The 19,926-nt window shown below is 34.3% G+C and overlaps 4 protein-coding genes and 1 long non-coding RNA gene across 9 annotated transcripts in view; 4 read left to right on the forward strand and 1 right to left on the reverse strand.

Moving 5' to 3' along the window:
- Positions 1 to 2,569, forward strand: part of grh (grainy head) — a 36,705-nt gene extending 34,136 nt beyond the window's left edge. The window contains exons 12-14 of one of the 2 annotated variants that reach the window (XM_065310481.1): positions 27 to 437; positions 913 to 977; positions 1,142 to 2,569. In XM_065310481.1, the coding sequence (XP_065166553.1) occupies positions 27 to 437; positions 913 to 977; positions 1,142 to 1,259 (594 nt within the window). In that variant the 3' untranslated portion in view covers positions 1,260 to 2,569. The remainder of the gene's footprint in view (positions 1 to 26; positions 438 to 912; positions 978 to 1,141) is intronic. The other variant, XM_065310483.1, reaches the window with a different exon arrangement.
- A 2,213-nt stretch (positions 2,570 to 4,782) lies between these two features.
- wash (WASH complex subunit washout) lies at positions 4,783 to 6,859 on the forward strand. The gene is made up of 2 exons (XM_065309348.1): positions 4,783 to 6,325; positions 6,395 to 6,859. The coding sequence occupies exons 1-2, from the start codon at positions 5,120 to 5,122 to the stop codon at positions 6,566 to 6,568; spliced, it is 1,380 nt and encodes a 459-aa protein (XP_065165420.1). The 5' UTR covers positions 4,783 to 5,119; the 3' UTR covers positions 6,569 to 6,859.
- On the reverse strand, positions 6,644 to 7,651 carry LOC135797138 (uncharacterized). The gene is made up of 2 exons (XR_010549463.1): positions 7,533 to 7,651; positions 6,644 to 7,469 (listed from the first exon to the last, which is right to left on the reverse strand). It is a non-coding gene; the product is annotated as an uncharacterized lncRNA (long non-coding RNA).
- Positions 7,415 to 11,278, forward strand: Phm (Peptidylglycine-alpha-hydroxylating monooxygenase). The gene is made up of 7 exons (XM_065309349.1): positions 7,415 to 7,849; positions 9,160 to 9,217; positions 9,284 to 9,371; positions 9,430 to 9,505; positions 9,560 to 9,735; positions 9,817 to 10,152; positions 10,207 to 11,278. The coding sequence occupies exons 1-7, from the start codon at positions 7,727 to 7,729 to the stop codon at positions 10,367 to 10,369; spliced, it is 1,020 nt and encodes a 339-aa protein (XP_065165421.1). The 5' UTR covers positions 7,415 to 7,726; the 3' UTR covers positions 10,370 to 11,278.
- A 260-nt stretch (positions 11,279 to 11,538) lies between these two features.
- Positions 11,539 to 19,926, forward strand: part of LOC135797404 (xaa-Pro dipeptidase-like) — a 166,424-nt gene continuing 158,036 nt past the window's right edge. Inside the window, exons 1-3 of one of the 4 annotated variants that reach the window (XR_010549529.1) lie at positions 11,539 to 12,061; positions 12,179 to 12,216; positions 17,832 to 17,872. The gene's annotated coding sequence lies outside the window, so the exon portion shown is untranslated. Of the gene's footprint in view, positions 12,062 to 12,178; positions 12,217 to 17,359; positions 17,722 to 17,831; positions 17,873 to 19,926 lie in introns of those variants that run through there. The other 3 variants (XM_065309770.1, XR_010549533.1, XM_065309771.1) reach the window with 3 other exon arrangements.

Raw genomic sequence — 19,926 nt, forward strand, 5'->3', positions numbered from 1 at the left:
ATTTACATTTTGTGTTTTATGTTTAGTTAACATCAATGGAACTGCAAGGTTTTTATGGTCACGACACAGATGGCGCTCTAGGTGGTACGGTGCACACCGAGCATGTGAAAGCCGCCTCCCCATTCCTGCTCCACACGGCGGCTAAACCACCGGTAACGCCTACACTCAAGTTCCACAATCACTTCCCACCTGATGCTGATAAAAAGGACGGGTTGTTAGACGCGTTAAATACTGATGGTAACGTGTTTGCGCCGCCTCTCAAACGTGCCAAAATGCTTGCGGCGGCGTCCAACAACAATGCCCCGTCATTGGTTGCGCCACCCCCGCCGCAACCGCCGCTCAATGAACGTGTCATGCTGTACGTGCGTCAGGAGTCCGATGATGTCTATACGCCACTGCACGTCGTCCCACCAACGACTGTTGGCCTGCTCAATGCCGTGAGTATTTCCTAACCTTAAAACATAACCTCAATTATATCAACCATGGACGAGCATATCATTGCTTTGGACACGCTTTTAAATCCGCTTACATTGATTTTATTTATGTGTGTGTATGATTGCATGGATGTACTGGGCTTTTATTTATTTATTTATTATTTATTTATTTATTATTATAAAATGTTGTAAACACACTAAAACTCGTTTAAGAACTTACGAACACAAACGCACACCAATCGCATGTCGCGAGCGAATATTAAACGAATTAATCAGATAATAATTAATTAATAAGTCGCAATAACAAAATCACAAATCACGAAAATAGAAACTGAAAATATCACGAAACAAAAGCTCAGTACTTCTTCTAAATCTATGCTAAAATCAAGAAATCAGAATATTCTTCTTCTTAAAAATCGAAAAATTTTGATTAAGAACAAAAGCGAAAACAATTAATTCTGTTTTCCTTATTTTGCAGATTGAGAATAAGTACAAAATTTCTGCTTCGAACATAAATAACTTGTATCGCAAAAACAAAAAAGGGTAAGTGTGATTAACCAATTAATTAATAAACCAGTAAAAAACAAAACACAACAGAAACAATTATCATAACCTAAAAATCATTATTTTAGCGTTTTTTTTTTTTTAATATTTCTACAATTTATAACCTAAAACATGCATTAAAATACAAATTATTTCATTTTTAGCATAACGGCCAAGATTGATGACGACATGCTGGCGTACTACTGCAACGAGGACCTGTTCCTGCTGGAGCTGAAGGCCGTCGACGAGGACCTCTACGATATTACCTTCGTCGAGCTCTGACACGCCACGGCCTCCGCCGCCGCTCAGATGTGATTTGTTTTTCGTTTTAAATCTCGCGACACACACGCTCATATATTTTATTATCGCTTGCTGTGCGTTGTCCTCTAACGAAGAGAATCGTTTTTATATTTTACACTATTGGATATTAGCCCACCGCCCCATCATGCGACCCAAATTAAGTTAGGGGGGCGGTGAGGGCGTAAGAAACATGGAATTCGATCGATCGCAGGTCATTTGTTGCCAACTTGTTTTTTATTGATTTTATTTTTATAGCTTATCGTTATGACGTACGCGCATTTGTGAAATGCGCCAAACCGGAAGTACTTGTGATCGACCGAAAGCGAATACACGAAACATATATATTTTTTGCATATTTACATATATACATATTGATATATTATAGCTAGCATTCAATGTGAAACATACAAAACAAAAAAGTGTCATGTCGTCGTGCGCCATCTTGTAAATTTTAATCACTTTGTAGAAAAAGTGAGGGAAATATGATGGCGCTGAATAGTGTCGATTGATCTCGGACAATGATGGTCGGATCCGATTATGTGGAATTGTAAATTAATTTTTTTGATGGAGAAAAATTGCTAGTTTTATAGGTTATAGAATGTTGAAGTTATTAACACTTATATTCGTTGTTAGATGGCGTCGACATAAAACAAAAATGAAGTGAATTGAGACGCGCGCGCCTGTCGAAGTATCCATTGTCGTGTTGTACATAATCAAAGAGAATTAAGAATCATCATGCCATATATATTAGTTATATATTTTATATATATAGAGAAAGAGAGTTTAAATATTAACGTAATTAGAGTAACGTGTCACACAAATGCATCTCGTCCAGCCATTCATACTAGTACATTCCCCCAAAACGTAATGTCATCGTTTTCTTCCAATGTGAGCGAAACTGAATCGAAAATGAAGTACCTGATCTATTGTAAAATTAACACTTGACATGGCGGCCAAACACCATCGGCGGAAGTCAATGTTAAACTTACGGCACTGTTGTATCGAGTTATTTTGGGGCCCCCCGACTGAATGATAATCGTCATAGTTTGTTAAGAGACACAACACAACACAAAATGTTAATACGTACGGAAGTGCTGACGTGTAGAATATGCGTAGACCGACAGCTCTCTATTTGCATGCCCATTCGTCTGCCAACTATTAGGTTAGCAACGCAGGAAGTGCGTTGATTGATTAAAAGAAACATTCGCAATATAAATTATAAGCGCCTTAGGTCGTAGCTATCGAAAAATTGTATTTTTTAATTGATTTTCTAAAATAAAGTATCAAGAAAATATCCTACGAATTGTTTTAATTTCCTTAATGAACATTCTGCAACCATTTTGAATATTTCAGGATAATATTGTACTTTACAGACATCTAGTGGAGAAAAGGAGAGTGAAAGAGAAGGGGTGAGAGAATGTGCAATTTAAATTTGGTCGAAGTACCCGCGAAAGTTTTCAGCCTCCTCAACTTTCTGCGATCCGGATGACACAAGCCGATTTTACCATTAGTTTCGACCCCGAAATTGAACGTGTACACACACACATGCACTCATTCGTTGACATGAGCAGAGTGTAGGTGTGTGTGAGAGAGCAATTAAAACTTGGATTTTTTTATTTTGTTTTCAGATTCTGATAGACAATTTAATTTTACATCGATTATTTTAGTTACTTTTTTTGTTAACATTAACCGTTTAGGCTCTATTTGCAAATTTTAATGAAAACTGCAATCGACATAAAAAAGAGAAATCTTTTGCCATTTTTTAAATAAAATCTTTTCTTTAATTTTTTTATACCAATTTGGTCGTTTTTCAATAAGGATGCCATCTTATAGAGAATTCTTCAAGGATCAAGAATATGAAGTTTATTTTCTTCTAGCCCTTTTAGTTCTCGAGATAATTATCATTAACTCATTTAATTATTCCTTGGTGGAGGCTTCGATCAGAAAAATTCAGTAAAACAATTATATATTAGATTAAGGCCCTATTGGCAAGTAATCAACAATTTTTGAATTAAAATGGCAAATAGGGCCTAAACGGTCAATGTTATATTCTGTTTTCGGATTCTACAAGCTAATTTAATTCTATATCGACTATTTAAGTAATTAGTAATTATCTTCCTAACATTAACGACATAGGCCGTATTAATCATAATAACTCATGGAAATCCAACAAAACTCTGGCGGGAATTGTCTATGTCCACTTTCTGCGTTCCTAATATCACGAACTGATGAGCACCTCAATTTTCGTATTTCCTCGATCAAATTTTGTCGAGAAATCCGATGAAATTCATACACAAAATCTTTTGAATATTAGGATCGCAGAATGTGCGAGTAGGCTGCTGAATTAATAATGAATCTTATTGTAACACCCAGTGGCGGAGTAATTTATTTATTCATAAACAGATGGCAGCGGTGTCAATATTTAAATAAATTATGGTAAATATTAAATTAAAAATTGATTTTAAAGTGTTTTACGATTGCAGGAATGCACAGTTATTAACCATGCTACGGCAGTTGCCTAAAAATACCCAATTAACAAATATATACAAAGAATATGTCCCTTATTTATTAAAAATCAATTTTCAATTTTATATTGCAACAAAATTTATTTAAATATTGCCATCGCTGCCATCTGTTTATGAGTAAATAAATTACTCCGCCACTGGGTGTTACAATAAGTTTCATTATTAATTCAGCAGCCTACTTGCACATTCTGCGATCCTAATATTCAAAAGATTTTGTGTATAAATTTCATCGGATTTCTCAACAAAATTTGGTCGAGGAAATACGAAACTATTTTTAAACCGCATTTTAGAACACTTCCGGAAGGGTTAGACGGTTCAAAGGGTAAGCAACGTATAGATGAACTATTTATCTATTATTTGACGGCAAGAAACTTCAGGAAAATCAATTGGTTCAAGAGATATTAGGTATTTTCCACAGCATGTTTTGAAATTTTGAGAAAATTGTCAACTTTTGAAAGGCAGTTTAAGGCACTTCTAATGAGTCTAGGGGGTTGAAATAAAATGTATCGTAAGATGGGTCTCTTGTACTATAACTTAGCGCTGAGAAAGTGGGAGAAAGTAGATTAGTTCAAGAGATACAGAGCGTTTTCCACACCATGTTTTCAAATTTTGATAAAATTGCCAACTTTTGAAAAGCATTTTAGGGCACTTCCAAGGGGTCTATGGGGTTCAAATAAAATCCATCATAAATAGATTTTCTAGACTATAATATGGCGTTAAGCACATGGCAGAAAATATTTTAGTTTGGAAGATACAGCGCATTTTCCACATCATGTTTTCAAATTTTCATTAATTGTCCACTTTTGAAGACTATTTCAGAGCACTTTCAAAGGGTCTCCGGAATTAAAATGAAATGCATCGTAAAAAGGGCCTCTTATTCTACATTACGGCGCTGAGAAATTGGAAGAAAGTATATTAGTTCAGGAGCTATAGGAAATAGATCATAATATCAATACTAGCAAGGAACCTTGATATCCCTGCTTTCCTTTAAAGGTTCAAAATAGTTATCCACATCAACGATTTGTTATAAATAGGTTGATTTTAATGATTTTAATAAGCATTATATAATCTCAATTAAACATGAGCCTCCTGTTTGTTTTTGTTGCTGTGAATAAACGCGCAATAAATGTAAACCGCAGTGAAACAAACGACTTGCGGCGAAACGACGCACACGAACTTGTACATATAACCTGCATCTGTTAATCATTGTTGGTTCCGCCGCTGAAATCAGCTGATTTTGTTTTCTAAACGAAAATATACACATTTTCAACCATTAATCCTTTTAAACTACCAAGAAAATTATTTCAGTTAAATAAGATGCAACCAAAATATGAAGTTCCAATTATTCCACACAATCTCCGACGAGAAGAGACAATCATCCAGATAGCAGAAGCCCTGCAATATCTCTCTGATGTATCCACTGATATCTTCAAAAGAATAGACTCTCGAATAGCTGCAAACAAAACTCAGGTGACAAATATTTCTGATCGAATAGCAACAGCCAGCACGAAATTAAACAAACTTGCTGGTGCTAAAAAAGCAACACAAGTGTTCTCGAGCAGTAAATACCCAGCTGAAAACATCAACAGGCAATACAAATCAATCTTTGACCAGAAACAAGTACTGCCAATCAAAAAGTTTGACTATGAGTACAAATCATCACAAGTTGGTGATGAAAATCTGGAAGCTTTACAGTTTTATTATGTTAAAGTGAAAGCAAAAGCTGAGAAATCTTCAACACAAAGCATTCAAGGTTTGGGAGAGCTACCGAGTGATCTAGAGACAATCAATGACATACTACTCTTTAATACTGGCAGGAATGCATATGATAAAGAGAAAAGTCTTGATAGATCTAATAATAGCTTGTTAAATACCAACAGAAAAGGAAGAGATGATTCTGAAGTTGATATTGGCGCAGCGCCGTTTTCTATGTCACAGGGACAAGGTTTGGGCATGCAAAAAATCCAAGGCGAGAATTATTTCTACTCACCTCATCTGGGTAATGTACCAACTATTGATGTACCGCTTGATTTGCCTGATTTACCGGGCATCGCTGATGATTTACGGTATACAATTGAACAGGAACCAAATATTGCACCTTCAGTCTCTGTTATGAACTTGCATTTAGGGAATACTATTCCTGATCTGCCTGAAATTGAAGATAACACTGAAGAAAAACATCAAAATTTGCAAACTCATGCAGAAATTGAAAAAAATGATAACAAAGTAGTTACTAATACAGCACCAGCAGTTGATAATACACAAACTGTAGTTTCTGTGCCTTCTGCAGCAACCACAACAGGTCAAGAAGTTAAAACTGTTAAACAGAATGTTGTAAATAAAGAATCAAATGTTAAAAAAGAAGAAACGAAATCAGAAACATCTAAGCCTAAATCCATGCCACCGATTGCAGGAGATAATGCAAGGGCTAGTTTAATGGACGCGATTCGAAATGCAGGCGGTTCAAAGAGTTTGAAACACAAAGAAGAAAGTCCTGCTCAGAATAAAAAGCAACCTGAACCTGTAAGTTACTCAATGTTGTACGAATGAGTGTTGTAAATATGAAAAACTAAAACTTGGTTATATTTTTAGACCGGTGACTTAATGGCGGATCTACACGCAAAATTATCAATGCGTCGTAAAGGAATTTCTGGTAATAAACCCGAAAATCCGACTGCGATGGATAAGATTTCGGAGATGATTCCGCCACCTCCAGCAACGCAGAGTGATAAATCATCTGCGGAGGAAGAAGATTGGGATGACTAGCAATTTATTACATAAATATGTTGAAGTTTATATAAAGTTAAAGGATATTATTGAGGTTATGATGAAATTACATAGTTATCTGCAAGATATTTGTTAATTTAAAAGTTATAATGATTTAATTTAATTTTTCTGCACTTATTAGCATTTCATCGAAATCAAAATAGTTGAAGTTTATGGTATTTATTTAGAATGTCATGAATTTTGTTTACAATGATATATAATATGCATTGTAAAATGTAATGTCGGTTATCTAAGTTATTGACGCATTAAACGCGCATATGAAACATTGAACGAGATAAAATATTAAAATTTTCCTAAATTTTTTATAGTTCATTGTATTTATGCAATCAAATGTAACAACAATTAAGGTATACGATTTATTTCAACATTTATATTGCCCACGAACGCTTAAACTCGCGTTTTTGCATCAGAAGCGACAATAAAAAAAAAACTGATAGCAAGTTATTTTGGTCGTTCACTGCCATAAAAGCGTCCATTTTATCTGCAGCCTGAACCACATCAATATTCAAATAATGCAGATAGAACATGATTTGCATATTACTTGACGGCCTTATAACGCATTATTATCACTACTTATTGTATTAACTTTTCAAAACAAAAAAAAAGAACATGTAATTCGCCATGGAATTACGACATTGTAATTAAAGTACTTACTAAAACAATATTATCTAAAATTTGAATAGAATTATGAAAATATGGCGTAATAATATGCAAACAAATGAAAAGCGCGTGTTTCAGATCTCCGAATTGATTGCTTAGTTAATGCGAATATAAATAAATTGCGGAGATTGTCACGATTGTTTAATTGCGAAGCAACAGTTTGCGGTGCTGGATGTTAGAGGGGACAAACGAAAGTTGCGTCTACCATTACCACCATCCGCTGCAACACACACACTTTCTACTTGTATTTAATCTTGTGTGGCTGTATTAGTAAGCTGGTTACCTGTTTATACCTGTCCTGCCTTGCGTTGAGTTTGCTTCACCGGCAGCCCGCAGATTAGTGCGCATCGCGAGCGCGTCGTGACGTCTGGTCTTTCGCGCGATCGATACGCGACAGCCCACACACGCCGTCGGAGGCGGCAGTACGCCCGCCGCCGCCAACCAGCACCAGCTAGCAGTGTAGTCGTCGCCGCCAGCATGGAGGCGCACCATCTGTGCATCGTCGCCGTCCTCATCGCCGCCGCGCTTTTGCTGCGCGAGGCGGACGCGTACGACGTGAAGAAATTCGCGGTCTTCATGCCGCACATCAATCCGTTTCGGGTAAGTACTTTTGTTCATTCATTTTGTGCTTTTGTTTTGTTAGTGCAAATAAATCTGGAAATAGTGGTGTGGGAATTATTGAGCATGCGAAGGCTGTAGGCGTTTGACCTTTATTTCACTCTTTGGTTGTTGAACATTGTTAGCATGATGAGCACGAGCGTGACTGTGAGTGCCTCATGTTGTGCGGCATGCATGGTAAATAACAAAAAATATTGCAGCTTATTTTTCATTTTGTGCGTTGTTTTAAATAAATTTTATGTGACTTTTAAATAATTTTATAAATTTTTATATTTTGAACTTTAAACTTTATTTTAAACCTTGATTCAACTATGTATGGAAGATTTAAATTAAACCTATAATGCGGAAAATACGTGCCATATGGATGTCTGTGAACGTCAGCATCCAAAAGCCATAAAATCCTAACAAATGACTCATAATTCGTATAAAACTGATTATAAATAATTGCACAACAAAATTACGTTCAAGTTTGTTTATATCTTTATTTTAACGATCCATGATTTTGATTGAAAATTACAAATAAAAATAGCGTATTGTTGAGGTTACGTACTTGGTTGACAACATGTCAACACAGCATTACATAAATTGATATTTACAAAGTTCCTTAACCGCAAATATGTACCTTAAATATTAACAGATATATAATTTAATATATGATATTATTTTTATTTACTTAAGAATGTTCCCGAAGGAGATTTTGATTCAAAAAAAGATTACAACATGTTGTGAAATTAATTAATTACCGTTATGAATTAGAGTTTGCATTGTTTTACAAAATTACCACAATGGAAACGACCGAGAATGGCCTCAACGTCATAAACAGTGTTGTTTCATATATTTCTATGTTATGCGGTGCAAAAATTTCAATTTTCATCGCGTAAATAGTGGCGATATTTCAACAATTTGCGACATTTAGAAACTTGATGTGGCGCAGATATTAACAAGCTAATATAATACTTCTTTTAATGGAATGTTTATTGTTTAAAGTACGAATTAGAACTATTCTATTATTGATTGGTTTTGTGCCTAATGCTTAATTGTTTATAACTTGATTAATCATGCACATGGCGCATTTATATTGTTTTATTGTATTGTTTATTATATTTAAGCTTATCACAATAATTTAGATTAGTAACTTACTTTTTGTTTGTATTTTTACTTGAAATCGTAAGTTTAATATAGGCAACCATGTATACACAATATTTAAGTAATTCAACAGTTTTCAAACTTTTTTTAATAATTTAGTAATAATTAGTGAATGTAATTATTAATAAATTAATATTATGTTCTAGGAGGAATTATATCTATGCACACCAGTGAAAATTGTACAAGACAAAAGTTTCTACATAGGTATAAAAAAATTCAGCTATAATTGTGTTAAATTGCAATACTAATTGTCATAATTAAATGTTTTAGTGGGATTTGAACCGAACGCAACCATGAATCGCGTGCACCATATGATTTTGTTTGGCTGTTCAGAACCAGGCACACATGAACCTTACTGGTAAGAAAATATTGATTTCTTATTTTAAACAAAACTTATTAACGCAAAAAATTAATAGGGACTGTGGTGAAATGGCTGGACCAACGCACAGCAGTAACTTGAGAACTGGAAACCCATGCAGACAAGGCTCACATGTAAGTTAATACCAATAAATTCTTAATTAAATCAATTACAATATTATCTTTTAGGTTTTGTACGCATGGGCGAGAAACGCCGAAGCATTGAGTCTTCCAGAGGATGTTGGCTTCCAAATTGGAGCGAATACAGAAATTGCTTACCTTGTTCTTCAGCTCCACTATGCACACAAATTCCCCGAGGATGTAATCGATAGTTCCGGAGTTAATCTTATCTACACCGAAACGCCGTAAGTAAAACAAATTATTACAAATTAATCACATTGGGAAAGTGAGACATGTTTCACACTAATTCTACGTTTAAATTTTAGACAACCAAAGTTAGCTGGAGTTCTTCTTTTGGCCAGTGGCGGAACAATTCCCGCTCACCGTGTTACCTACATGGAATCCGACTGCACGATTGAAGAAGATAAAATTATTTATCCATTCGCCTATAGGACTCACACGCACACGCTGGGTAAAGTTGTGAGCGGATACCGAGTGCGCCAAGATGAAAACGGCGAACAATGGTCGCTCATAGGCAAACGTGACCCGCTGACGCCACAAATGTTTTATCCTACAAATACGACGACTCCTATCCTAAAGGGCGACATTATGGTAGCCAGGTGTACGATGGAGAGTGACAGGGACACCGATACCCGTGTTGGGTAAGTACAACCGGAAGTGAATGTAAACGTAAAACTTTTTATTTTAAATTTTAGGCCAACAAACAAAGACGAAATGTGCAATTTCTACATTATGTATTACGTGGATGAAGGTAAACCATTAAACAAACGATTCTGCTGGAGGGAGGGTCCTCCATACACGTCCTGGGCGTCGAATCACAACTTCCTCAACGTCCCTGAAGACGCGTCCAGCTTGTAAACAATCGAAGAAACGACCAATCCAACTAATATCACTTCAAAACACCCAACAAAGTTTATTTCAAAATTGGTCAAAACTATATTTGTTGAGTAATCGGAAATTTTATCAATTTTTAACTTCAAAACACAGATTTTATGAGATTTGACAGAGTTTATTCTAGAGTAGAAGTGGAAGATGTATTTTTCTAACAGTGAAATGAGCTGAGAGGCACAAAAAGATATCTATTTGTATTATTTTTCCAGATCGGTGTAATTATTAATGAATTTATTGATTAATCAGAGTACTAGTCTTACTTGTAAGTCTATATAATTGTAAACAACCAACTATCAACTAATCTCAGTGACTAGCATCAAATTACAGCCCGAAGATGATCACTTCCGGTGTATTTTTGACAGTTGGCTGAAACTATCAAATCTATCAAAACAAAATCTAATGTATCAATCGATGACAAAGAGTTGAAGCAAAATGAGACTGATTTACACAGTGAATCTCAATTTCGCAGGCCAAGTAAATCTCACTATCAATTATCTCGAATGTACTATTAACTTGTCAAATATAATGAACTCAAAACACTGTAATCAATGTGACGTCATATCCTATCGAAAGACACAAGCTTTTGACATTGTATCATTGTGTGTGTGAATGAGAGATGAGCTTCTGGCACTTGACCTTTGGAATTGTAATGAAATGGAGACTATGTACAAAATATATATCTATATGACTTTTAATTTCTTGGGATACCAGCTAGATGAGAATTGAATTATACTTTTCTTTGTTTATGAATGGTTATCATTTGAATGTTTGTGATTATGTTGTAGATAGGTTTTAAATATGTGAAGATGAAACCAAAAATAACAACAAAGACATATTTAGATGAATAAACTGTATTAATTATATGTTCAATGCAAACCTAATGTATTTATTTTCCATTCCTGGAAATTTTTCTAAAAGTTTCTTTCAATGCCGTTATTATAATAGTCTAAATTGTTGGACTAGTATCTGTTGCATTCATAGATGGCACTAGGATGCACTAAAAATCATAAAATCGAGTTATACGGCTTATTTTTATGTTTATTGACAAACGTGGGAACGAGAATAGTTTTGTATACGATGCTGTTATCTGCGATTCGGTGTAAACAACGTTTTTAACGCATGTGTCCCGCGCGCTGTCTCCTAGCGCTGCTTCAACTTGCTGCATGCAGCAAAGTCTAGTTTAGTTTAGATCACAGGTAATGTGCCTATTGCAAATTCGCGAACAAGGTCGCGTGCCATCGACGCGTTGGCTTTGCGCACGTCTTGCTTTCTTATCATATACTGTCCCGTCGTTGTTAACGCAGTTTCGGCATGCACTATCGGTGGATTGCATCCAGTTTCGTGCCGGTCGCTGATTAATCCAGTTGTCTTTTGAGAGACTTATATCGTTTATTCGGACTTCAATATTCTAAATTTGTGTTATACCCGAAGATCAATCGACTATTATACTATATTTGTAATTTGCGACTATAGTAATTTGTTTAATGTTCGGAAATGCCGGTTTTTGATCGCGTTTGTTATGTATATTACAAGTCACGTGATAGTGGATTTGATAACATTCTTCTCTCGGTGTTGTGTTTTGTGTCGGTTACTGAATTAATCGGATATATATTGCCCCCATGTTGATTCTCATCATTAAGAAAGATCCATCAGGCTCGTGTAAGTATTTTTTAACTAAACAGCGCAGATTGTATATTTTGTGTTGATTGTTAAATATAACATAATTCAATTGTAAGAAATATTTTTGTTTTAATTTATGTTTTCGTTTTGTTACAGCACTCGTTGTACCTGGCAGTCCGATAAGCTGTACACTGGTAAGTTTATAATTCAATTATATTTTTCGGTCAAATTTACATTAGCTGTTTTTAAACAAGTTTTTTATTTATCACGTACTACCTACCTGTGACACAAATTAGTCGACCGGCACGGTCGGACAGAATTGGGAGATATTCACAATTCGAAAAAAGGCCAATAAAGAAAAATTGCACGTTTAGTCACGTTTTTGGTGCGTTTATCTTACGAAATTAAACTATTTTAAATTCTTGTCTAATGTAGAATTTTTCAATCTTTCAAAGTTTTCATCCGTTGTAAAGGTAAAAAGATATGCACTATTATCGTTTATTGACTCGAATTTGTCATGAATGTTGATTTTTCCTTGTTTATTTAGTTATATTGCAATTAATTGCAATTGTGTACTTGAGTCTTATTTGGTTAACCGTAGCAGGGTATCGATAGAAGTTACTCGTGTTCAGGGCACCGTCCTAGGGCTGCGGTAGAAGTGACTCGAATTCAGGGCACCTTACAAGGGCAGCGGTAGAAGTGACTCGTGTTCAGGACCGTACAAGAGCAGCGGTAGAAGTGGATGAATGTATAACTGACTCTTTCCAATTTAACAAGCTTATTTTATAGAGAATTTTATATAGTAGATTTTCCGTAGATTAAGACTTTGCGATTCGTTCCTTTCTATCTCTTTTAGTTTATGAGATATTCACAATTGAAGAAAATGTGCAAAAATTGAAAAGTGTCACTTTTTAGCACTTTTAGTCACGTTTTTTAACCTTTTGCAATTGTATATATTATTATTTTATATATTTATCTGATAGAGAATTTCCCAATCTTTCATAAACTGCAATGCGTTGGTTGCTATCGCTTTTAGTTTCAGAGATATTAATTTTTGAAAATCGTCGAAAAATAGTATCAAGCACCCCCTTGGCATTTTTTTCTTAAGAATAAAAGTTTTATCTCTCAGAATAACGTTTTAACTCTCCTATCTTATAGAAAATAGTCCGTAGATTAAGACGCTGCGATCAGATCTTATTTATCTCTTTTAGTTTACGAGATATTCGCGATTGAAGAAAATGGGCAAAAATTGAAAAATGTCACTTTTTAGCACTTTTAGTCACGTTTTTTAACCTTTTACTATTGGATATATTTTTATTTTATATTTTTATCTGATAGAAAATTTTCCAATCTTTCATAATCTGCAATGCGTTTGTTGCTACCGCTTTTAGTTTCAGAGATATTAATTTTTGAAAATCGTCGAAAAAAAGTATCAAGCACCCCCCCTTGACATTTTTTTTCTTAAAAATAAAAATTTTATCTCTCAGAATTACGTTTTAACTATCCTATCTTATAGAGCATAGTCCGTAGATTAAGACGCTGCGATCAGATCTTATTTATCTCTTTTAGTTTACGAGATATTCGCGATTGAAGAAAATGGGCAAAAATTGAAAAATGTCACTTTTTAGCACTTTTAGTCACGTTTTTTAACCTTTTACTATTGGAAATATTATTATTTTATATATTTATCTGATAGAGAATTTTCCAATCTTTCATAATCTGCAATGCGTTGGTTGCTATCGCTTTTAGTTTCAGTGATATTAATTTTTGAAAATCGTCGAAAAAAAGTATCAAGCACCCCCCCTTGGCATTTTTGTCTTAAGAATAAAAATTTTACCTCTCAGAATTACGTTTTAACTATCTTATCTTATAGAAAATAGTCCGTAGATTAAGATGCTGCGATCAGATCTTATTTATCTCTTTTAGTTTACGAGATATTCGCGATTGAAGAAAATGGGCAAAAATTGAAAAATGTCACTTTTTAGTACTTTTAGTCGCGTTTCTTGACATTGTACTGTCGAAAATATATTTAATTAATATTTTTATCTGATGGAGAATTTTCCAATCTTTCATAATCAGCGATTCGTTGGTTGCTATCACTTTTAGTTTAGAAGATATTCACTGTTAAAAATGTCATAAGTACTTTTATCAATTATGCTATTTTATTCATATAATGGATTGCAAATATGATTAATCAAATAGTACTTACAAAAAGATAAATATCAAAAGCCATTAGTCACATTTATGAAACTTTTAAATATACAACAAAAAATCATAGGACATTAGTCAAGCAATATGAAGTTAAAACTGAATAACGGTTTTAGGTCGATATCCAATAAATTACAAATTACTCGTATCGTGATCGGCATTAGTCTTCCACCTTTTCGTTTAATTTTTCCTACATAGAGTTTGAAACTTTTTATGATAAAGTGATTTGTAATTATAAAGCATATTAGCATTGATTACTACTTATGCTCAGAATGAATTATAATTTTGCTTGAACAAAACAAAAACTACCGATTGTTTCATTCTAGTCATCCAAACGTTCTCCTGCAACCAAGATGATGGTGATCTAAATTAAAAAGTTCTGTCGTTTTCTCAAACATAACATTATGAGTATAACAAAATCATTTATAACTGCAAATATAATGGTAACATACTACCTTCCCGGAGCAAATTCAGCAAGAAACGCTCTTTGCAACATTTTATGCATTCTCAGCTTCACTTTCTTTTATTATGGAAACATAGGTCATCTTTACAATAAATATTGCACTGGTGGATCGTTTGCCGATGTGACTTTTAATTTAACACTGATGTTGTCCGCAAGTTTTGGATACTTTAGTGTATACAGTGCCCGAGTCAAACACGATACTATAAATTACTTGTTTGATATGATCGACCATAATCCATACTACAATAGTCGCAATATAAGGCATCTGCAGCTTATAAAATCACATAATCTAGCTCAGCGAGCTTTGATTGCATACTGCATTTGTGTTGCGTTAATTGCAATATTAATTGTGGAATTCCAAACGTGTGACATGAATGACCCAACTTATACATGTGGATATGTTATGCCATGCGTATGGCAATATTTATTTATTATTATAATTCAAATTATTTAATAATTTTGTTGCAGTATTTTTTTGTGGGAGAACAAACGCAATTATTTCGAGTTATGCATAATATTATCACTATTTGCAGTTTATTTTATCCGACATTTGGCACACTGACAGCTTTACTATTTTTACACTATTTACTGAAATATTTGGAGTTAGTTTACAACGCATTTCATTTTACCTTACAAAAAGCAAAAAACACCGAAAACAAAAGAATTCGACGATTCATTTTAACGACTGCTTGCAAACAACATGTATACATGTTAGAGTATGAAATAATTTTATTATAATAAATTTATATCTTTTTTAAATATGCTCAATTTCTTCAGCAGATGGATTACATTGGTCACAGTATATAAGTGGCCTTTATTAGTGTATGTCCTAATCACTGGATTATTGATGGCATTAATTTTGATTACAGTAATTGTTGTAATATTTTCTAAGTAAATATTTTAATTGTTTTCTCTGATTACGTGGTATTTTTTAGCGGTTTGATGTTATGTCACTGTGCCATCTTTTTGTATATCTTATAGGCTGCACTTTCATTGGAACAATTGGCGAGGATATAATGACACTTGTATGTATGTACTTAGGTTCAATATAAATAGTTGTGATTAATTTTAGGGTGACCAAATTAGACACGCAATATTTTTCGCGTGTCCCTGGGACGATGATGTTGAAAGCGTAAGATTTCTGATGTTTATGCACTTAAATTCGGCTAATGGATTTGTGCTACCACTTGGGAATTATTATGCAATTTGTTCTAATGCCCTTGTGCTTGATGTATTGCAAACGTACATACTTTTAATTAAAATATTTATTTAAAGCGCTGTTTTAGGTGTATAAATTTGCGTACTCCGTGGTGACAATGTATATTAATAGTATTCACGATATTTGATAATAGTTATGGACAGCAAATAACTTTTTAACTTTTTTTAACTAATTGTTAAATATTTATTTGTAACATCAATGTAACAACAATTCAAATACGCCCTACAAACCCTACTAATCTCAAGTATTCCAAGTTTTAATAATTCAAAGCTATGAATCAATAAAACAATGATGTAAGTAACTGATGCGTCAATAAAACAAAGCAAGATAATCAGATAGTAATTATTTTCATATCATTGATAGTTTAGGCTACTTTTTGATGGTTTTTGGCATTTGACGACCAAATGCAATGTCATGGGATAACCTTCATTGCACCAAATTGTAGGTATTAACAGTCTTTATAACGGTGTCTTATATTATAATATGGCATAGAATAACTTAGAATAAGTTGCGCTTGGAATTGTAGTTTGTTTGTTTTAAAACACGAACGCGGTGTCACAGTAAATTCGAAATTTTGTTCCCTGATGCAGAATTTATTTCTGTATCATCCTGTATTGAAATGTATTGCCAAAAAATTCCGTAACGCGAGTTATATTGAAAGTTGTGTGTGTGTGTGCCGTGGTACTCGCTGCGTTAGGAATTGTAGTTTTTTGTTATAACACACGAACATGGTGTCATCCCGTTGTGTTTCCCCATTTTAAACCGCGTACTGTACTTATTTAAATCATTTTCAGATATGAATTTACTTTTTTGCATATTTTTGTTGCATATTTAATAAATGTGTTTTGATAAATATTTTCAAAGGTTAGATGGCGCTACGATGTACGATTTTGCATTAAATATTGCTTGTTGGTGGTAGTGAGTGCACACCGTGTCCGTGTGCGATCACGCGATTTCGCGCAAGAGATAAGTTTGTTTACCTGCAGGTATCGAATCTTTATTTTGTGGAATCAAAATACACCGTTGCTGTTTAATATATTAGCATCGTAAAACTAAGTAAATATTCATCAATTCTTTCATGAATATAACTAACAATTTTATATTAACTTAGTGTTACTTGGTAAACGAGAAACGATGCATGTTCAAATTAAATATTACGTAAATATTTAATGTAAAACCTGACAATTTGTCAGTATATGCAATCAGAATTACGCAAATCAAACTATGTTGCTTGAACATAGTATACACTTTCTTATCGCATTGCCGTGTGTCGTCATTGCCAGCACCTCACACCGCATGTTGCTGCTTCTTAGTTCAGTTTTGATCCCAGGTAAAGTGCCAAATGCAATTCGCGCATAAGGTCGCGTGCCGTTGACGTGCCGCCGGATTTGCGCATCTATTGCAATTCGCGCACAAGGTCGCGTACCATCGACGCGTCGGTTTTGTGCACTTCTTGCTTTCTTATCATATTCTGTCCCGTCGTTGTTTACGCAGTTTCGGCATGCACTATCGGTGGATTGCAACCAGTTTCATGCCGCTCGCTGGTTAATCTAGTCGTGTTTTGAGAGACTTATATCGTTTAGTCGGACTTCAATATTCAAAATTTGTTTTATACTCGCAGATCAATCGACTATTTATTTATACTTTGCGACTATAGTAATTTGTTTAATATTAGGAAATGCCGGTTTTTGATTGCGTTTGTTATGTATATTACAAATCACGTGATAGTGGATTTGATAACATTTAGTGTCGGTTATTAAATTAATCGGTTATATATCGCTCCCATTCAGAAAGATCTATCAGGCTCATGTAAGTATTTTTTAACTAAACAGCACAGATTGTTTATTTTGATAGATTGTTAATTATAACATAATTCAAATGTATGAAATATTTTTGTTTTAATTTATGTTTTCGTTTAGTTACAGCACTCGTGCCTGGCAGTCCGATAAGCTGTACACTGGTAAGTTTATAATTCAATTATATCTTTCGGTCAAATTTACATTTGATGTGTATAATAACTCCGCCACGCGAGTTATATTGACAGTTGTGTATATACGAACTAGTACACGTTGCGCTAGGAATTGTATTTTGTTAATATTATAACACGGGAACGCGGTCTTAAACTAAGTTCGGAATAATTTTCCCAGATGCGGAATTTAATTCTTTATTTCCCTGTATCGAAATTTATTGCGAGAAAATTCCGTAACGCGAGTTATAGTGATAGTTGTGTGTATACGCATATACGCAATAGTTCTTGTTGCGCCAGGAATTGTATTTTGTTAATATTATAACACGCGAACGCGGTATTAAACTAAGTTCGGATTAATTTTCCCAGATGCGGAATTTAATTCTTTATTTCCGTGTATCGAAATGTATTGCGAGAAAATTCCGTAACGCGAGTTATAGTGATAGTTGTGTGTATACGCATATACGCAATAGTTCTCGTTGCGCTAGGAATTGTATTTTCTTAATGTTATAACACGCGAACGCGGTCTTAAACTAAGTTCGGATTAATTTTCCCAGATGCGGAATTTAATTCTTTATTTCCGTGTATCGAAATTTATTGCGAGAAAATTCCGTAACGCGAGTTATAGTGATAGTTGTGTGTATACGCATATACGCAATAGTTCTCGTTGCGCCAGGAATTGTATTTTGTTAATATTATAACACGCGAACGCGGTATTAAACTAAGTTCGGATTAATTTTCCCAGATGCGGAATTTAATTCTTTATTTCCGTGTATCGAAATGTATTGCGAGAAAATTCCGTAACGCGAGTTATAGTGATAGTTGTGTGTATACGCATATACGCAATAGTTCTTGTTGCGCGAGGAATTGTATTTTGTTAATATTATAACACGCGAACGCGGTCTTAAACTAAGTTCGGATTAATTTTCCCAGATGCGGAATTTAATTCTTTATTTCCGCGTATCGAAATTTATTGCGAGAAAATTCCGTAACGCGAGTTATTGTAATAGTTGTGTGTATACGCATATACGCAATAGTTCTTGTTGCGCGAGGAATTGTATTTTGTTAATATTATAACACGCGAACGCGGTCTTAAACTAAGTTCGGATTAATTTTCCCAGATGCGGAATTTAATTCTTTATTTCCGCGTATCGAAATTTATTGCGAGAAAATTCCGTAACGCGAGTTATAGTGATAGTTGTGTGTATACGCATATACGCAATAGTTCTCGTTGCGCTAGGAATTGTATTTTCTTAATGTTATAACACGCGAACGCGGTCTTAAACTAAGTTCGGATTAATTTTCCCAGATGCGGAATTTAATTCTTTATTTCCTGTATCGAAATTTATTGCGAGAAAATTCCGTAACGCGAGTTATAGTGATAGTTGTGTGTATACGCATATACGCAATAGTTCTCGTTGCGCTAGGAATTGTATTTTCTTAATGTTATAACACGCGAACGCGGTCTTAAACTAAGTTCGGATTAATTTTCCCAGATGCGGAATTTAATTCTTTATTTCCGTGTATCGAAATGTATTGCGAGAAAATTCCGTAACGCGAGTTATAGTGATAGTTGTGTGTATACGCATATACGCAATAGTTCTCGTTGCGCTAGGAATTGTATTTTCTTAATATTATAACACGCGAACGCGGTCTTAAACTAAGTTCGGATTAATTTTCCCAGATGCGGAATTTAATTCTTTATTTCCCAGTATCGAAATTTATTGCGAGAAAATTCCGTAACGCGAGTTATAGTGATAGTTGTGTGTATACGCATATACGCAATAGTTCTCGTTGCGCTAGGAATTGTATTTTCTTAATATTATAACACGCGAACGCGGTCTTAAACTAAGTTCGGATTAATTTTCCCAGATGCGGAATTTAATTCTTTATTTCCCTGTATCGAAATTTATTGCGAGAAAATTCCGTAACGCGAGTTATAGTGATAGTTGTGTGTATACGCATATACGCAATAGTTCTCGTTGCGCTAGGAATTGTATTTTCTTAATATTATAACACGCGAACGCGGTCTTAAACTAAGTTCGGAT

This window comes from Atheta coriaria, unplaced genomic scaffold (assembly GCF_025399875.1).
Source record: "Atheta coriaria isolate IRGN ID8LTWV9N9 unplaced genomic scaffold, Caltech_Dcor_3.1 hic_scaffold_8_pilon, whole genome shotgun sequence".
NCBI classification, from domain to species: Eukaryota; Metazoa; Arthropoda; class Insecta; order Coleoptera; family Staphylinidae; genus Dalotia; species Dalotia coriaria.